This window comes from Callionymus lyra, chromosome 7 (assembly GCF_982586985.1).
Source record: "Callionymus lyra chromosome 7, fCalLyr1.hap1.1, whole genome shotgun sequence".
In the NCBI taxonomy this organism is placed as follows: domain Eukaryota; kingdom Metazoa; phylum Chordata; class Actinopteri; order Syngnathiformes; family Callionymidae; genus Callionymus; species Callionymus lyra.
The window spans coordinates 5,113,942-5,131,121 of record NC_141824.1 but is presented as its reverse complement, the minus strand read 5'-3'; the positions used below and the strand labels follow the sequence as shown (position 1 = coordinate 5,131,121).

The 17,180-nt window shown below is 39.1% G+C and overlaps 1 protein-coding gene and 2 non-coding genes across 3 annotated transcripts; 2 read left to right on the top strand and 1 right to left on the bottom strand.

Annotated features, from left to right (window-relative positions):
* The first annotated feature begins 3,857 nt into the window (after nt 1–3,857).
* LOC148074688 (small nucleolar RNA U3) lies at nt 3,858–4,070 on the top strand. Its single transcript, XR_015711936.1, has one exon. It is a non-coding gene; the product is annotated as a small nucleolar RNA U3 (small nucleolar RNA).
* Nucleotides 4,071–4,931: 861 nt separating this feature from the next.
* On the bottom strand, nt 4,932–5,144 carry LOC148074687 (small nucleolar RNA U3). Its single transcript, XR_015711956.1, has one exon. It is a non-coding gene; the product is annotated as a small nucleolar RNA U3 (small nucleolar RNA).
* Nucleotides 5,145–8,660: 3,516 nt separating this feature from the next.
* LOC148074686 (class I histocompatibility antigen, F10 alpha chain-like) lies at nt 8,661–15,305 on the top strand. Its single transcript, XM_087794820.1, has 7 exons — nt 8,661–8,921; nt 12,789–13,067; nt 13,264–13,554; nt 13,713–13,814; nt 13,968–13,985; nt 14,118–14,174; nt 14,264–15,305. Exons 1-6 carry the CDS (start codon nt 8,666–8,668, stop codon nt 14,171–14,173), a joined length of 1,002 nt encoding a protein of 333 aa, XP_087650946.1. The 5' UTR covers nt 8,661–8,665; the 3' UTR covers nt 14,174; nt 14,264–15,305.
* The last annotated feature ends 1,875 nt before the right edge of the window (nt 15,306–17,180 follow it).

The following is a 17,180-nucleotide window of genomic DNA, read 5'->3' as shown; positions in this document are numbered from 1 at the left end:
AAAAATGATATTTTCACATATCAAAAAGAAAAGGAAAATGGTGAGGTTAACCCTGCAATAGTGTGGGATGCTCTTAAAGCAGTTATGCGGGGAAATATTATAGCAAAGTGCTCTTTACTGAAAAAAACAAGAGAAGCAGCATATAAGGACGAGAAAGAAAAACGACTAAGGTTAGAACGACAACACAAAAACAGCCAGGACCCCACTCTACTTCCAAAGATACAAGAAACCAGGGAGAACATAAAAAGACAATTAAATTCAGAAGTAGAAAAAAGAACTAGGTATTTAAAAGAGTCATATTACGAGATGGGGTCAAGAGGAACGAGACTTTTGGCAAGAAGACTTAAAAAACAGCAGATCGACCGCTCCGTTCATAAAATTAGAGATGCTTTAACAAATGAAGCCACTTTTGATTTAGAGGAAATAGAAACTAAATTTAGAAATTATTATGAGAATTTGTATAAACAACCACCTTCTGCCGACATAAGTCAAATCAAAACTTTTCTTAACTCACTAGATCTACCATGCATCGGCACAAAGCAAAATGACCTCCTAACAACACCGATAACAAAAGTGGAAATAGAGCGAGCAATTGGAAGGTTCAAATCAAATAAATCACCAGGTAGTGACGGTTTACCGTCTGAATGGTATAAAACATTCAATGAACAGCTGACCCCGATGCTACACACATCATTTAACTACACTCTTGAACAGGGTGTGATTCCTCCGTCTTGGAGCGAAGCTATCATCTCAGTTATCCCAAAAAAGAAAACCAGTGAGAAGTGTGAAGACGACAGGCCGATCTCATTATTAAACATAGATTATAAACTTTACACTTCCATCATAGCAAAAAGATACAGCACATTCATGACAGAGATAATTGATGAGGATCAGACCGGATTTATCAAGGGCCGTCAAACGCATGACAATATTAGGAGGACTATGCATGTAATAGATCATGTGGAACGTAACAACATCTCAGCTGTCCTCATAAGCTTTGATGCAGAAAAAGCGTTTGATTGCGTTAATTGGTCATTCCTGTATCTTGTACTAGAGAAATTTGGACTAAATAGTAAAGCAATACGATGCATTAGATCGCTCAATCAAAAGCCGACCGCAAGAATAAGAATAAATGCTAGTCTATCAGACCCTATTACCTTAGAAAGATCTACAAGACAAGGTTGTTGCCTCTCACCAACTCTTTTTGCTATTTGTATCGAACCATTGGCCCAAGCAATCCGACAAAACAAGGAACTTAAAGGTATAGAAATGAATCACGAAAAACAAATTATTGGACTTTTTGCAGATGACATAATATGTTATTTACAAGAACCAGAAACTAGTATTCCAAAAGTAATACAACACATGGAAGCATTTGGCTCCTGTTCTGGCTACAAATTAAATTGAGCAAAAACGCAAATTATGGCAATGAATTTTACTCCATCTGAGAATCTCAAAATAATATTAAACACAAATTGGTTTGCCAAAAAAATAACATACCTAGGGGTCACCTTGACCAAGGAATACAAGAAACTGTCTGAAGAAAATTATAGCAAACTACATAAAGAAATTAAAACTGACCTAGAAAAGTGGGGTCCCCTTACACTGGATTTGAGTTCAAGAATAGATACAATCAAGATGAACATCCTACCTAGATTACTTTACCTGTTTCAAGCATTACCAGTTGAGGTACCAGAGATTCTATTCAGAGTGTGGGACAAATTGTTCTCTAGATTTATACGGAATGGACAAAACCCGAGAGTAACATTTGAAACCTTACAGATTAGTAAAGAGGGAGGTGGGATGGCTTTACCAAACATGAGAGGATACTATCTTGCGGCCCAGATAGGACCAATTATAAGTTGGTGTGACCAACACTTTGACGCAAAATGGAAAAATCTAGAAGAAAAATGTAGAGATCAGGAAATTCGAAGTCTAATTGGAGACAGAAAAACCATGAAGGAATATAGTAACCAATTAGATACAATAAGTCAATTCACACTTGAAATGTGGTTCAAGGTGGTCAGAAAACACAAATTGGAAAATGAAATTAAAATATTCAGTTGGATAGCATACAATAAAAATTTCACTCCAAATAATCTGGATTTACAGTTCAGGCAGTGGATCCAGGTTTAACTGCAATATGCACAGACACAAAACATGGCAAAATGATGAGCTTCCAAGAACTGAAACAAATATACTCTCTAAATAACAGAGACCACTTTAGATTCTTACAATTACGGGACTTCTATGACAAACAAATTAAACCAAACATGAATGAAAACAGAAATGGTATAATCCAAACTTTGATTGGAACCTATAACGGCAAGAAGTGTAAAATTGTCTCAACATTATACAAGCAAAGGATGGAAACTAAGGGAAAGACAACAAATGATGTAAAGGAAAAGTGGGAAAAAGAGTTCCATATCAGTATAAGTCAAGAAGAATGGTCACATATTTGGAAGACGCAGCATTCTACGACATCTTCTCGTATCTGGAGGGAACACTGCTGGAAAAATGTAATAAGATATTTCATTACACCAAAAATTAAAAGCAGACAACTGTCATCGGACCAGTCGTGTTGGAGAGATTGTAACGAAGTCAATGTCGATGCTCATGTTTTCTGGTATTGCTCTAAAATCAGGAAATATTGGAAGGATGTGCATGAAGCAGTTGAAAACATCTTGGGCTATAATATTCCACCTGCATGTTCAATTTTGTACCTGGGCTTAAATTCAAACATTGTAAACAAGGAAGACAAATATTTATTTAAAATACTAGTGGCAGCCGCTAAAAAGGCCATTACCAAAAAATGGCACAATACGAAAACCAGTGGAAGAATGGACTCACATTGTCAAAGGAGTTTTTGAAATGGAACTTTTAACCCACAGGATAAGGACACAAGAAGACAAATTTATAGAAAAATGGAAAAGGTGGACTCTGTTTACACAACAACGACACCTGTGAAATACTTGGACTGTATCAGTGTGTACTTTATATATTGAAAGATGCATGTAAGAAACATGAACAACCCCCATTTTTATTTTTTTATTTTTTATTTTTGTTTTGTGTTTTTGCGTTGTTGGTTTTTTATTTTCTGTGATGTATGTGTGTTTGCCTTAATGTGGAAAATTCTAATAAAACTTAAGTTTGAAAAAAAAGAAAATAGTGCAGAGACCGTCATCTAGTGTTCTCTGAAAATAATGACACTGCTTCATAAAGCTTCATCAGACCATCACTACTTACCACTGCTGAAGTGTTTTCTTCATGGACCACTGAGACTCTGGCCTCAGATGACATTTGGACATTTTGTCCCTCAAGATGCTTCTGCTGCTCACGTCAGTGTCAGCTAATTGTACTGATGACATGTTTGGTTTGTCCATCAGACGGATTGCAACTGTCATGCTATGTTTGAACCCTCTTTCTTTAGAAGGTTCATACCTGCACTGTGAGGACCAGAGTGGTCTCCTTCTGGGCTTTCTACCCACCCCTTCACTCTGGTCCAGAGTGGATGAATCTTCATCTACTCTGTCCAGTGTGTCCACTTGTCTGCTAGTTGAGGACGGTGAAGAAAGTCAGAGGCACGAATATATTGCTGGTGTGTTTCAGTGCAGGTCACATGTAAAGAGGTGGTGAGTGCTTTGTTCTTTTTCAGAGTCAGAGCCAAGAGAGGTTATCCATAGAATCATCCTATAGAGAGTGTCACAATCATTTGTAGAACCAAGGTTACATAGGTAACCTGTTGTTTTTGTATAGATGTTGTTTATAAACTGTGAAATGAAAAAAAAAAACGATTCAACCGTCATTATAATAGTTTGGTGTGAGGATGGAGTGTGATGTTGGTGCAGAGTTAAGTTAAGACTATACTTTCAGGGATCATTTCTATAGTTCTTAACTTAAGAAATGTGTTTGTAAAGTGTTTGGTGTCACTAACCATGATGAAGAGTTGAGATATTCCTTCCTGAGTGTGAAGCAGACAGAGAATAATGATTGACTTCATATGTTCTCTGTCATTGATGATCCTTCTTTACTTCCTTGTGCAGTATTGAGAGGAATATGATCAGAGTGGTTGTTGGTTCATAACAACTAAATGTTAAACCTTTATGAGTTTAGCAGTAATGGTGAGATTAAGCCTCATGAACCACTGAAGACTTCCATTAGAGTAGTTCATCCTTAACTAAAGCTTTAGGATTCATTTGCTCTAACAAACCATCAAGTTTGGCATCATTTCTGCTTAAAGGATTCAGAAGCAGAAACTTTTATTTGTCAGATTCATTGATTTGTGAGACTAGTAGAGATATGTTTGTATTTTGATAAAAACCTGAATATTTAAACACACCTACAACTATTACTGATATGGTTGTTGAGATATATTTTTGCTGATAACTTTGTTGTGAAATTAATCAGATAAATAAATGCATTGTTTATGAACAGAACTTTTTTCTCCAGGATGCCTGATTTTTTAGGAATTCAATAGATTTACAGTAAACTAGTAAATTCTTCAGACTAAACTCTCTGGTGTCAATTGTGTAAGAATATAAATACTGTCTAAACGAAAGAAGAAAACAAAGTGATGTTTAATTAAAACAGTTGTTCAAAACAAAGGAAAATATTGCAGAGAGCACCATCTAGTGGAAAATAATGACACTGCTTCATGAAGCTTCATCAGACCTTCACCACTCTTCTGGTCAAAGCAGTCTGTCACAGAGATGAGGGCTTGTTTTTGCTGGAGCCACTAAATGAACCTTAAACCTCTCACTCTCCTCAAGAGCAGGAGGAGGAAACACTGTAGTGGAAAAGATTAAAGTGACCACAATGAATGAGCAAGAGCATCTACCTCCAGTGGAGAGTTGTATGTATCTGCTCAAGGAGACAGTAGAGATGTAGATTAACAGATACAAATGTTTTCATATATTGTATTGTACATAACAACCACTCTGATCATATTCCTCTCAATACTGCACAAGGAAGTAAAGAAGGATCATCAATGACAGAGAACATATGAAGTGAATCATTATTCTCTGTCTGCTTCACACTCAGGAAGGAATATCACAACTCTTCATCATGGTTAGTGACACCAAACACTTTACAAACACATTTCTTAAGTTAAGAACTATAGAAATGATCCCTGAAAGTATAGTCTTAACTTAACTCTGCACCAACATCACACTCCATCCTCACACCAAACTATTATAGTGATGGTTGATTTTTTATTTTAGTTGAACAAACATGATACTGTGTGATTCACATTAAATACACAACTTGAAATGTATTTACAAATCAAACACATGCACCACAATACTTTCAAACTAGGTTTCTACATTATTTAAAAAACACACGTAGTAAAGTCAATATTAGAATAAACAAATGTCAATTAATAATATACTTTGTAAGTATTCTTCATGAAGCAGTGTCATTATTTTTCCACTAGATGGCGGTCTCTGCACTATTCTCCATTGTTTTGAACAATTTTTCTAATGAAACATCACATCATTTTTAAACTGATGGCGCCACCTACTGACCTCTAAACAACATGACACTGTTTCATTTGGCTTCATTAACACATCACTATTAAACACACAACATGAAATGTATGGTTATATCAAACACATGAACCATAAAGCTTTCAAAGTAAGTTCCTACATTATTACAAAACATGGAGTAAAGTTAATATTATAAGAAACAAATGTCATTTAATGAATAATGTTGAGTAAAATATTATTTATTTCTGTGAACTACAGTACAAAGAACAGTTTGTGGTCAACATTAGAACAGAGAGCAGAGTCAGCATTTCTTCAGTTTGTTGTAGAGCCAACCAGTTGAGGAACCAGTGATTTGTTGGAGCTTCTGGTGCCACTAAAATCAACCTCAAACCCTCGAGCCTCACTGTTCTCAAGAGGAAAGAGGAAACACTGGTGGAAAACCATAGAAAAGCCTTGGTCGGCACAATGGATGATCAAAAACCTTCATCCCAAGAGTAGGCTTGTCTGACTGAAAGAGAAGACTGTGTTCTCGTCCTGGAAAAAGTGCAGAATGAGACAATATTTACACTTTTAAAATGGAAAACCAACACTCTGATCATATTCCTCCCCTCAATACTGTGAACTTACATATTAATCCAAATGAAAGTTCAACACATGCACCAAAATGTTCACATTGAGTGTTTAAACCAACCATGTGGAAATGTTTAATGTTTCATCTTGACAAAGAAACAAAAGTGAGAAGAATTATTTTCAATAAACTATCATCAAGAACAATTTCTAGTCGAAGTGTGTCAGGAAACTTGTAGATTCATAACTTTGTTGGCAGCATTACAGACTCAACACAACACGCTCAAAAGATATTCAGTCAGGGAAGAATCATTGTGGCAGATAAGGACAATCACCATGAACGGATACTGATCACATTTATTTGTGTGTAAAAACAAAACCTGATTGAAAATGTTAATTCAAATGGATTTAAAGACATTTTGATGAAGTTAAATATTGTAGCTCATCACACAACTTTATTCCTGTATGAGATTCATCAACTAAAAAAACAATCAAATATTGTATACTTTAAGTAAAAATGATATATTTTAATTCTATAATTCAACCTGAAAGTTTATTTATTTATTTTCTCCACTGCTTATATCCCCACTTTCAACCTGCTGTTGCCTGAGACCTTTACTTTCTCTGACAGGTTTACTTTTGAGGGCCAGTTCATGCTAAGGTTTGTGGGTAAATAGTACCAAGAACAGGCAGTTTTACTTCCTGTGAGACCATACAATGTTGGAGAGATCGTAGAGCACCAAGAGCTCACTGACCAGGAGGGAACTGAAGATAGTTCAAGTGTTTTTTTAACTACAGAAAGTCTGTCCGTAAAATAATGTTAAAAATGGTTCTTGAATTGATGAAAATGACTGAAAATCATTCTAATGTATTTACTGTTTTAGCTCAATTTCATGTTTGAACCACTAGAGGGAACTAGAAGCTTTTCTCGTCTGCACAAAAAACTTACTTTCATCGTTATATTTTAGAAAAACTTGTCTGTAAAACTACACGAGGGCCATATTTTGTGAATGAAGTTGTGAATAAAAAAGAAGAATGAGTGTGTAACCCATATGAAGGAAATAACGTTTATACATATAAATCATCGTATGTCAAAATAAAAAGTAATTCAATCCACTTTTATTTCTCTTCACTTTAATTTGACACTCCTGGTATTCCATAGTTCACATTCTGCGTGACTTTAAGGTTCAGAAGAACGACTCTAAGAAATAATAATAAAGTTTAAAGTGGAGTTTTTGTCACAGAAAATAGTCGTAATAACATGTTTGGTTTACTTTCACTTTCCATCTGGACGTGACGTCACACTGAATCCTCATTGGCTCAGATATTTCTTCCTGCGTCTGTTGTTTACTTTCACTTGTACTTCGTTCGTCGACCTGAAGACTTGTTGGATCCTAGTCTCCAGAAAAGAGCTGAAGATGAAGAAGGTGTTGTTTGTGCTTGTTGTGTGGATCCACAGCTCAACTGCGAGTGAGTCTCCTTCCTCCACTTTCATGTGTTCACACCTGCGTCACCTTTTATTTCTCCAAATACTCTTCACTACAACCTTCATGACCTTTTCACTCTCAGAGGAGTCAAAGTGTTTCACTGATTCACTTTTCATCTCAGAACCGTGAAGAAGTCGTACACAGAAAAGTAGATCCGAGCTCAATGTCAGGTGCTCACCTGGTGGCGCTGTTGAGTCACTTCTGTTGATTGACGGAGGAACTTGTTTGACGCTGAACAGAAAGTGACTCCAGAGTTTTGCTTCATGAGCTGATCACTTGTTTTTAAACGATGCTGCCATCAGGAGATTCATTGACTCACAAGAAGAGCTTTTACAATTTTCATTGATTTGACTTTAGTAAACAAGTCTATCATGAACTAAAATGAGGAAATAAAAACAAAGAAAGTGTCGCATTTCTTAAGTGCGCATGTTCAGACAACCTTGTAGCTCAGCTCACTTCAACATATTATCACATCTCACAGTTTATTGGAGCAACTCAGTGAAGCAGCTGCTCTGAACTTGTGTTTGGACTTAAAATATCTAAATGAAACATTTACAATCATGTTGAACAGTAATCTTCAGAAACATGTTATTTATAAACTGATATAAACTCATGTTATTTAAGTTCATCATTAACCTTAATGTCCTTCAATGATCTTTATTCTATCAATCATTCTTAGATTTGTTCCATGAACTTGGTTTTAATATTTTATTATCTATGTGTTTTTTAAAAACAATTTCAATTTAGTTGTTTGATCTTTTTCAACATTGTTGCTCCTGTTTCTTCTTAATTCATCCATTTATTCTTTTAATTCTCTTTATTCCTTATTTGTTTTATTATAAATATTTATTACATTTCAGATTGTTATTAATATTAATCGTTTTTTCTTCTTCTTCTTCTTCTATAGTTGTGTCCCAGTTAGCCAGGGTTCTTGGAGAGTGAAGTGTGAAGGATGTTCTGCTGGTGTCCGTGTGTGGACGTGAACTTTGTGTCACTGCTGACTGTCCCTCTGTTCTTCACCTCTTTGTCTTTGTAGAAGATGTGATTGTTCTGCTGCATCACAACGTTGTGTCATCAGAACCAGAGAAGATCTAAACTTTGTTTTTGTGTCTCACAGTGATTCACACAATGCAGTTTTTCGTCACTGCGTCTGCTGGAGTTAAAAACTTCCCAGAGTTTGTTTCTGTCGCTTATGTGGACGGAGTTGAAGTGGAACACTACGACAGCAACACCAGGAGAAATGTACCCAAACAAGACTGGATGATCCAGGTCACAGCAGATGATCCTCAGTACTGGGAGAGAAACACAAATATCTTAAATAATAACCAGCAGGTCCAGAAGATCAACATTGAAATAGCAAAACAGAGATTCAACCAAACTGGAGGTTTGTTGTCTTTAAAATCAATGTTTGACCTTAAACTGAATCATGTTCAACCTTTTTACATCCTGAACCATCAATCTTGTATACAGAGTAGATCAGAGGAGGAAACTGGAGTAGATCATACAAGTTCAGAGAAGGAGAGAAGATCACAGTGGAGCATTAAACAGTGGAGTAGATCACAGTGGAGTATTAAACAGTGGAGTAGATCACAGTGGAGTATTAAACAGTGGAGTAGAGCACAGTGGAGTATTAAACAGTGGAGTAGATCACAGTGGAGTATTAAATAGTGGAGTAAACCACAGTGGAGTAATAAAAAACAGTGGAGTAGACCACAGTGGAGTATTAAACAGTGGAGTAGATCACAGTGGAGTATTAAACAGTGGAGTAGATCACAGTGGAGTGTTAAACAGTGGAGTAGATCACAGTGGAGTAGATCACAGTGGAGTATTAAACAGTGGAGTAGACCACAGTGGAGTATTAAACAGTGGAGTAGATCACAGTGGCGTATTAAACAGTGGAGTAGACCACAGTGGCGTATTAAACAGTGGAGTAGACCACAGTGGAGTATTAAACAGTGGAGTAGACCACAGTGGAGTAGACCACAGTGGAGTATTAAACAGTGGAGTAGATCACAGTGGAGTATTAAACAGTGGAGTAGATCACAGTGGAGTATTAAACAGTGAAGTAGATCACAGTGGAGTAGATCACAGTGGCGTATTAAACAGTGGAGTAGACCACAGTGGAGTATGAAACAGTGGAGTAGATCACAGTGGAGTATTAAACAGTGGAGTAGATCACAGTGGAGTAGTAAACAGTGGAGTAGACCACAGTGGAGTATTAAACAGTGGAGTAGATCACAGTGGAGTATGAAACAGTGGAGTAGATCACAGTGGTGTATTAAACAGTGAAGTAGATCACAGTGGAGTAGACCAAAGTGGCGTATTAAACAGTGGAGTAGACCACAGTTGAGTATTAAACAGTGGAGTAGATCACAGTGGAGTATTAAACAGTGGAGTAGATCACAGTGGAGTATTAAACAGTGGAGTAGACCACAGTGGCGTATTAAACAGTGGAGTAGACCACAGTGGAGTATTAAACAGTGGAGTAGATCACAGTGGAGTATTAAACAGTGGAGTAGACCACAGTGGAGTATTAAACAGTGGAGTAGATCACAGTGGAGTATTAAACAGTGGAGTAGATCACAGTGGAGTATTAAACAGTCGAGTAGACCACAGTGGAGTATTAAACAATGGAGTAGATCACAGTGGAGTATTAAACAGTGGAGTAGATCACAGTGGAGTATTAAACAGTGGAGTAGATCACAGTGGAGTATTAAACAGTGGAGTAGATCACAGTGGAGTATTAAACAGTGGAGTAGATCACAGTGGAGTATTAAACAGTGAAGTAGATCACAGTGGAGTAGATCACAGTGGAGTATTAAACAGTGGAGTAGATCACAGTGGAGTATTAAACAGTGGAGTAGATCACAGTGGAGTATTAAACAGTGGAATAGATCACAGTGGAGTATTAAACAGTGGAGTAGATCACAGTGGAGTAGATCACAGTGGAGTAGATCACAGTGGAGTATTAAACAGTGGAGTATTAAACAGTGGAGTATTAAACAGTGAGGTAGATCACAGTGGAGTAGTCCACAGTGGAGTAGATCACAGTGGAGTATTAAACAGTGAGGTAGATCACAGTGGAGTATTAAACAGAGGAGTAGATCACAGTGGAGTATTAAACAGTGAGGTAGATCACAGTGGAGTATTAAACAGTGGAGTAGACCACAGTGGAGTAGATCACAGTGGAGTAGATCACAGTGGAGTAGACCACAGTGGAGTATTAAACAGTGGAGTAGATCACAGTGGAGTAGATCACAGTGGAGTAGACCACAGTGGAGTATTAAACAGTGGAGTAGATCACAGTGGAGTAGATCACAGTGGAGTAGATCACAGTGGAGTATTAAACAGTGAGGTAGATCACAGTGGAGTATTAAACAGTAAGGTAGATCACAGTGGAGTATTAAACAGTGGAGTAGACCACAGTGGAGTAGATCACAGTGGAGTATTAAACAGTGGAGTAGATCACAGTGGAGTAGATCACAGTGGAGTAGATCACAGTGGAGTAGACCACAGTGGAGTATTAAACAGTGGAGTAGATCACAGTGGAGTAGATCACAGTGGGGTATTAAACAGTGGAGTAGATCACAGTGGAGTAGATCACAGTGGAGTATTAAATAGTGGAGTAGATCACAGTGGAGTATTAAACAGTGGAGTAGATCACAGTGGAGTATTAAACAGTGGAGTAGACCACAGTGGAGTATTAAATAGTGGAGTAGATCACAGTGGAGTAGATCACAGTGGAGTATTAAACAGTGGAGTATTAAATAGTGGAGTAGATCACAGTGGAGTAGATCACAGTGGAGTATTAAACAGTGGAGTAGACCACAGTGGAGTTTTAAACAGTGGAGTAGACCACAGTGGAGTATGAAACAGTGGAGTAGATCACAGTGGAGTATGAAACAGTGGAGTAGATCACAGTGGAGTATGAAACAGTGGAGTAGATCACAGTGGAGTAGACCACAGTGGCGTATTAAACAGTGGAGTAGACCACAGTTGAGTATTAAACAGTGGAGTAGACCACAGTGAAGTATTATACAGTGGAGTAGACCACAGTGGAGTATTAAACAGTGGAGTAGATCACAGTAGAGTATGAAACAGTGGAGTAGATCACAGTGGAGTATTAAACAGTGAAGTAGATCACAGTGGAGTAGATCACAGTGGAGTATTAAACAGTGAAGTAGATCACAGTGGTGTAGACCACAGTGGAGTATTTAACAGAGGAGTAGACCACAGTGGAGTATGAAACAGTGGAGTAGATCACAGTGGAGTATTAAACAGTGGAGTAGATCACAGTGGAGTATGAAACAGTGGAGTAGATCACAGTGGAGTAGACCACAGTGGAGTATTAAACAGAGGAGTAGATCACAGTGGAGTATTAAACAGTGGAGTAGATCACAGTGGAGTAGATCACAGTGGAGTATTAAACAGTGGAGTAGAGCACAGTGGAGTATTAAACAGTGGAGTAGATCACAGTGGAGTATTAAATAGTGGAGTAAACCACAGTGGAGTAATAAAAAACAGTGGAGTAGACCACAGTGGAGTATTAAACAGTGGAGTAGATCACAGTGGAGTATTAAACAGTGGAGTAGATCACAGTGGAGTGTTAAACAGTGGAGTAGATCACAGTGGAGTAGATCACAGTGGAGTATTAAACAGTGGAGTAGATCACAGTGGAGTATTAAACAATGGATTAGATCACAGTGGAGTATTAAACAGAGGAGTAGATCACAGTGGAGTATTAAACAGTGGAGTAGACCACAGTGGAGTATTAAACAGTGGAGTAGACCACAGTGGAGTATTAAACAGTGGAGTAGACCACAGTGGAGTATTAAAAAGTGGAGTAGATCACAGTGGAGTATTAAACAGTGGAGTAGATCACAGTGGAGTATTAAACAGTGGAGTAGATCACAGTGGAGTATTAAACAGAGGAGTAGATCACAGTGGAGTATTAAACAGAGGAGTAGATCACGGTGGAGTATTAAACAGTGGAGTAGATCACAGTGGAGTATTAAACAGTGGAGTAGATCACAGTGGAGTATTAAACAGAGGAGTAGATCACAGTGGAGTATTAAACAGTGGAGTAGATCACAGTGGAGTATTAAACAGAGGAGTAGATCACAGTGGAGTAGATCACAGTGGAGTATTAAACAGAGGAGTAGATCACAGTGGAGTATTAAACAGTGGAGTAGATCACAGTGGAGTATTAAACAGTGGAGTAGATCAGGTCTCACTCTGGTTTCTCTCTCAGGTGTTCACATCAATCAGATAATGAGCGGTTGTGAGTGGGACGATGAGACTGGAGAGGTCAAAGGTTATGAACAGTACGGCTATGATGGAGAAGACTTCATCGTGTTTGACCTTCAGACTCTGACCTGGGTCGCTCCGAGTCCTCAGGCCGTCATCAGCAAACACAAGTTGGACCAGAATGAAGGCTTGAATAAATACAGACAGTTCTATTACACCCAGGAATGTCCAAATGAACTGAAGAAGTTTGTGAAGTTTGGGAGCAAAACCTTGATGAGAACAGGTAGTTCCATGACCTTCTTCTCCTTCTGCTCTCCTTCCTCCTTCTCTCCCTCCTCTCTCTCCTCATGTCCTCTCGTTCTCTCTCTCCTCTTATCTTCTTTTCCTCACCTCCACCCCTGTCCTCCCTCCTCCTCCTCTCCTTCATTCTCTGTCCATCCTTTGACTTTCTCTCTGAAGTGTGGTGTCTCTCCCTTCAGAGCGTCCACGAGTGTCTCTCCTCCAGAAGACAGCCAGCTCTCCGGTCACCTGCCACGCTACAGGCTTCTACCCCGACAGAGCCATGTTGTTCTGGACCAAAGACGGAGAGGAGCTGCACGAGGACGTGGAACACGGAGAGATCCTCCCCAACCCTGACGGAACCTTCCAGAACATGGTGGACCTGAAACTCCCGTCTGACGACTGGTCCAGGTACGAGTGTGTGTTTCAACTGGACGGCATTCCGGAAGACGTGGTCACCAAACTGGATCCGTCAAACATCCTGACCAACGGTAAGAGTCTTCAGAACCTTCTTGGTGTCTCCAGAGGTTTCTTTCATCCAGATGAGAGTCCAGGTGTGGTCAGCATGGATCTGCTGAATGAGGCCCCACCACGTCTCTAACACTGGTCACCTGATCATGTCTCCACTTACTTTGCTCTCCATCCACAGCCAGGACTTTCCTGACCTTGTACATCATCATGGCCGCCGTCGCTGCCTCCGCTCTGGTGCTCACAGTGGTTGGATACTTCATCTACAAGAAGAAGAAGAAAGGTGAGAGTTTGTGATTTGATCCAGATCATCTCCAGATACTGGAGAGAAAGAATAGAAGGTCAAAGAAGGTCAGCAGAGATGAGAAGAGGTCAGAGGAACTCTTCTATGTTCATCTTCTTCAGGTGTAATTTGTCCTCTTTCTTTCCATTTCAGGCGACTCTGACTCGTCTTGTAAGTACATGATCTTGTCTCAGCTCAGATGTTGACCATGTGACAGAGTGCTAGCATGCTAGCATCAGTGTTGACACTAGTTTCATCTGCTGGTGAGAAGCACACAAGCTAACAGGGTTTGTGATCTTACAGCGGCCCCCAGCTCGGAGCTGGACCATCTGAAGGATCCGCCCGTGGACAGAGACTAAAGTCAGTGGATGATAATTGTCACTTTTCTTCAAGACTCACTTCACGCATGATTTTACAAGTTGATACATTTTTCTGTCTCCGTGTTTCAGGAGGAATCGACCAAGAAACGTCTTTTTCTTCTGAGACTCTGCAGACGTCAGAGCTGCTGATCTTTGTTCCTTCACTGGAAATGTGTTTGAAACTCACATCAGGATGTCATGTGATCTGAGCCGTTATGAAAACTACACACACACACAGATAAATGCACACACACGATTCTGGAACACACAAATACACTCACACACACAAACACTCACACACATGCTTCACTTTAACACAAATAAATGCACACACACAAACACTCACAAACATGCTTCTCTAAAACACAATAATGCACTCACTCACAATCACACACAAACACACACATGCATCTCTGACACACAAAAATGCACTCACAAACAACTGCAAACACACACACGCATGCTTTACCAAAGCAAAAAATGCACAAACACGCACACACACAAAAAAGCAATCACACACAATGACAAACACACACACATGTGCTTTACTACTACACAGAAATGCACACACATAAATACTTAAACACATTCTTCTCTGGCGCAACAAAAGCAGTAACACACAATAACTAACGCACACACACAGATGTCTCTGTAGACAAAATGATACACACACGGAAAATATATACAGACAAACAGAGTCTAAAAACAGGTACTGACACACAAAATCAGGCACACATGCCCAAACACACTCACGGAAACAGTTGAACAAACCTGAACATAGGCGCACACACAAATAAAAAGATAACAAACACATGTATTTACACATCAAATAACAAACAGAAGTACAAACATGCAAAAACCAAAACGGAAAAAAATCAGACACACAGTGACAAATTTATGAATGTGTAGACACACACACACACACACACACACACACACACACACACACACACACACACGCACAGACAGTTTTGTGTTCATGTAATAGTTTGTGTGTTTTCTTCCTGGTGTGTAGACACTAGTTAATGAAGCGTCAGTTGTGATGTCAGAGGTGAAGAATCTTGTCAAACATAGTTGAACTGCTGCTTCATTTCTTGTGTGTTTTGATCTTCAAATAAATGGACAGAAAACGTCCACATGTGTTTGGACTCCAAATGTTCAGTAAAGTCACTTGTCATTGAGGGTCAGTGGAGGATCAGAAAGAATCCATTTGTGCAGCTGTTATGAAAGGTCAACATCTCTGACCTCTCCTTCTGTTTCCTGATCAACTCATGTCCTAAATATGACTGTATTGCTTTGATCAACTCGTCTTGTGCTGAACAGGTGCACATAAGTTGTGTCCACTTTTGTGTAGAAGAAAAATCCAGAAGAGCTTGTGCCGACAATTCACATGTAGAAACTTGATTCAAAGTTTCCTGCTGAGTCGGCTGAATGTGTTTGTGGAGGTTTGCTCTCTGACCTGCTTCTCTCAAGTCAAACTTCATCAGGTTACACAACCATGAGACGCCGATCTCACGCCACACCTGTGCCGCCATCTTAGATCCCGCCAGAGCTCAAATGTGCAACACTGACGACACATTTGGACAGGTGTGGTGAGACGCCCAGTGTGGATGTTTGACTCCGCCCCCCGAGCACCTGCACCAGTCAGGTGTGCCTCTATGAGACTTGTGTGTCACGCCCTCACTGCACTCAACTGCTTTCTGTTTGCAGCGTGGAAGAGGACACCACAACAATCCACCTAGATCGCCCCCTAGCTGTGAGTCGCTCACCTAAGTTAACATTTTTATAATTGAATAAATATTTTCATTTTAACATCAAACACAACTCTTGTTAAAATGTATTTTCCCTTGTATCAAAATATATTGTTTAATGTTTACAATTGTTTGTAATGCATAATAAAATAACCTGATATAGTTGTTTTAATGTCATGGCAATGATCACAGTTTAGATTAATTTAGTTTTTTATTCTATATTTTGTTTCGTCAACAGTATTTAATTTGACCTCATTATAAATTGTCCACCGCTGGTCAAGACGTGTTTTTTTATTTGCTGTGATATGGATGTGTTACGTTACAAGTCATTTACAAACGTGAGTTCATCATCATGCAGGTCCAAACCAAGACAACTGTGATACAAGATACTTTTAATCTGGTCCTGGTGAAGACTGAGCAAATGCTTTAGTTCCACAATTCAGACAGAAAACATTCTCAGGCACACGTTTCACCAGAATCACAGGAAATAGAATAGATCGTCAACAGGAAGTCGTAGTCGTTCTCAGTCACATGTTCATAGTTGGATTCACGACAAGTCAGATAAAGTGTTTAGAGATGGTGAACGTTCCTTCTCCAGAGTGTGTGTGTGGCTGAAGCCATTAGCTCTGCAGTCGTCACAGGACAGAGCTGAGGTCTGGTCCTGGCAGCTGCACTGGACGGGTCAGCTTCTGCACGGCTCCTCCTCGCCTTTATCTGCCGCCACGTCGCTCAGGTAGGTCGCCTCAGACTGATGGACAAAATAAAAGTATAATTTCCTGTTTTAAATACATCGTTTATGTCCGTCTTGCATGTTTACAAACCACTCGGGGTGTGAGAAAAAGTTGATACATCAATATATACAGATGTTTCTCTGAGCCGGCTGCAGAGTTTCCTTCCACAAATGGCAGAGAAGACAAGAGACTGAAGCAGCAGATGGAAGAGTTGAGATGGTTAGTGTTGATTTGTGTTCTTGAATTCAAACGTGGAGCTCACTCTAAATCTCATGACTTGTGTGAACATCTTCAGGAGGTGGCGTTGGTGGAACTAAGTGGGTCTGAGAGTGACTATGTAGACCAGGGGTGTCAAACTGGTTTTCACCAGGGGCCACATCATCATAATGGCTGCCCTCAAAGGGCCAGATGTAACTTATAAATGTAGTAATGAGTAAAATACATGTGCGGGTCTTAATCATTAAAGGGGATATTCTTTTAATTTATTCATACAAATGTGTTATACGTGCTATGCTTATATAACTG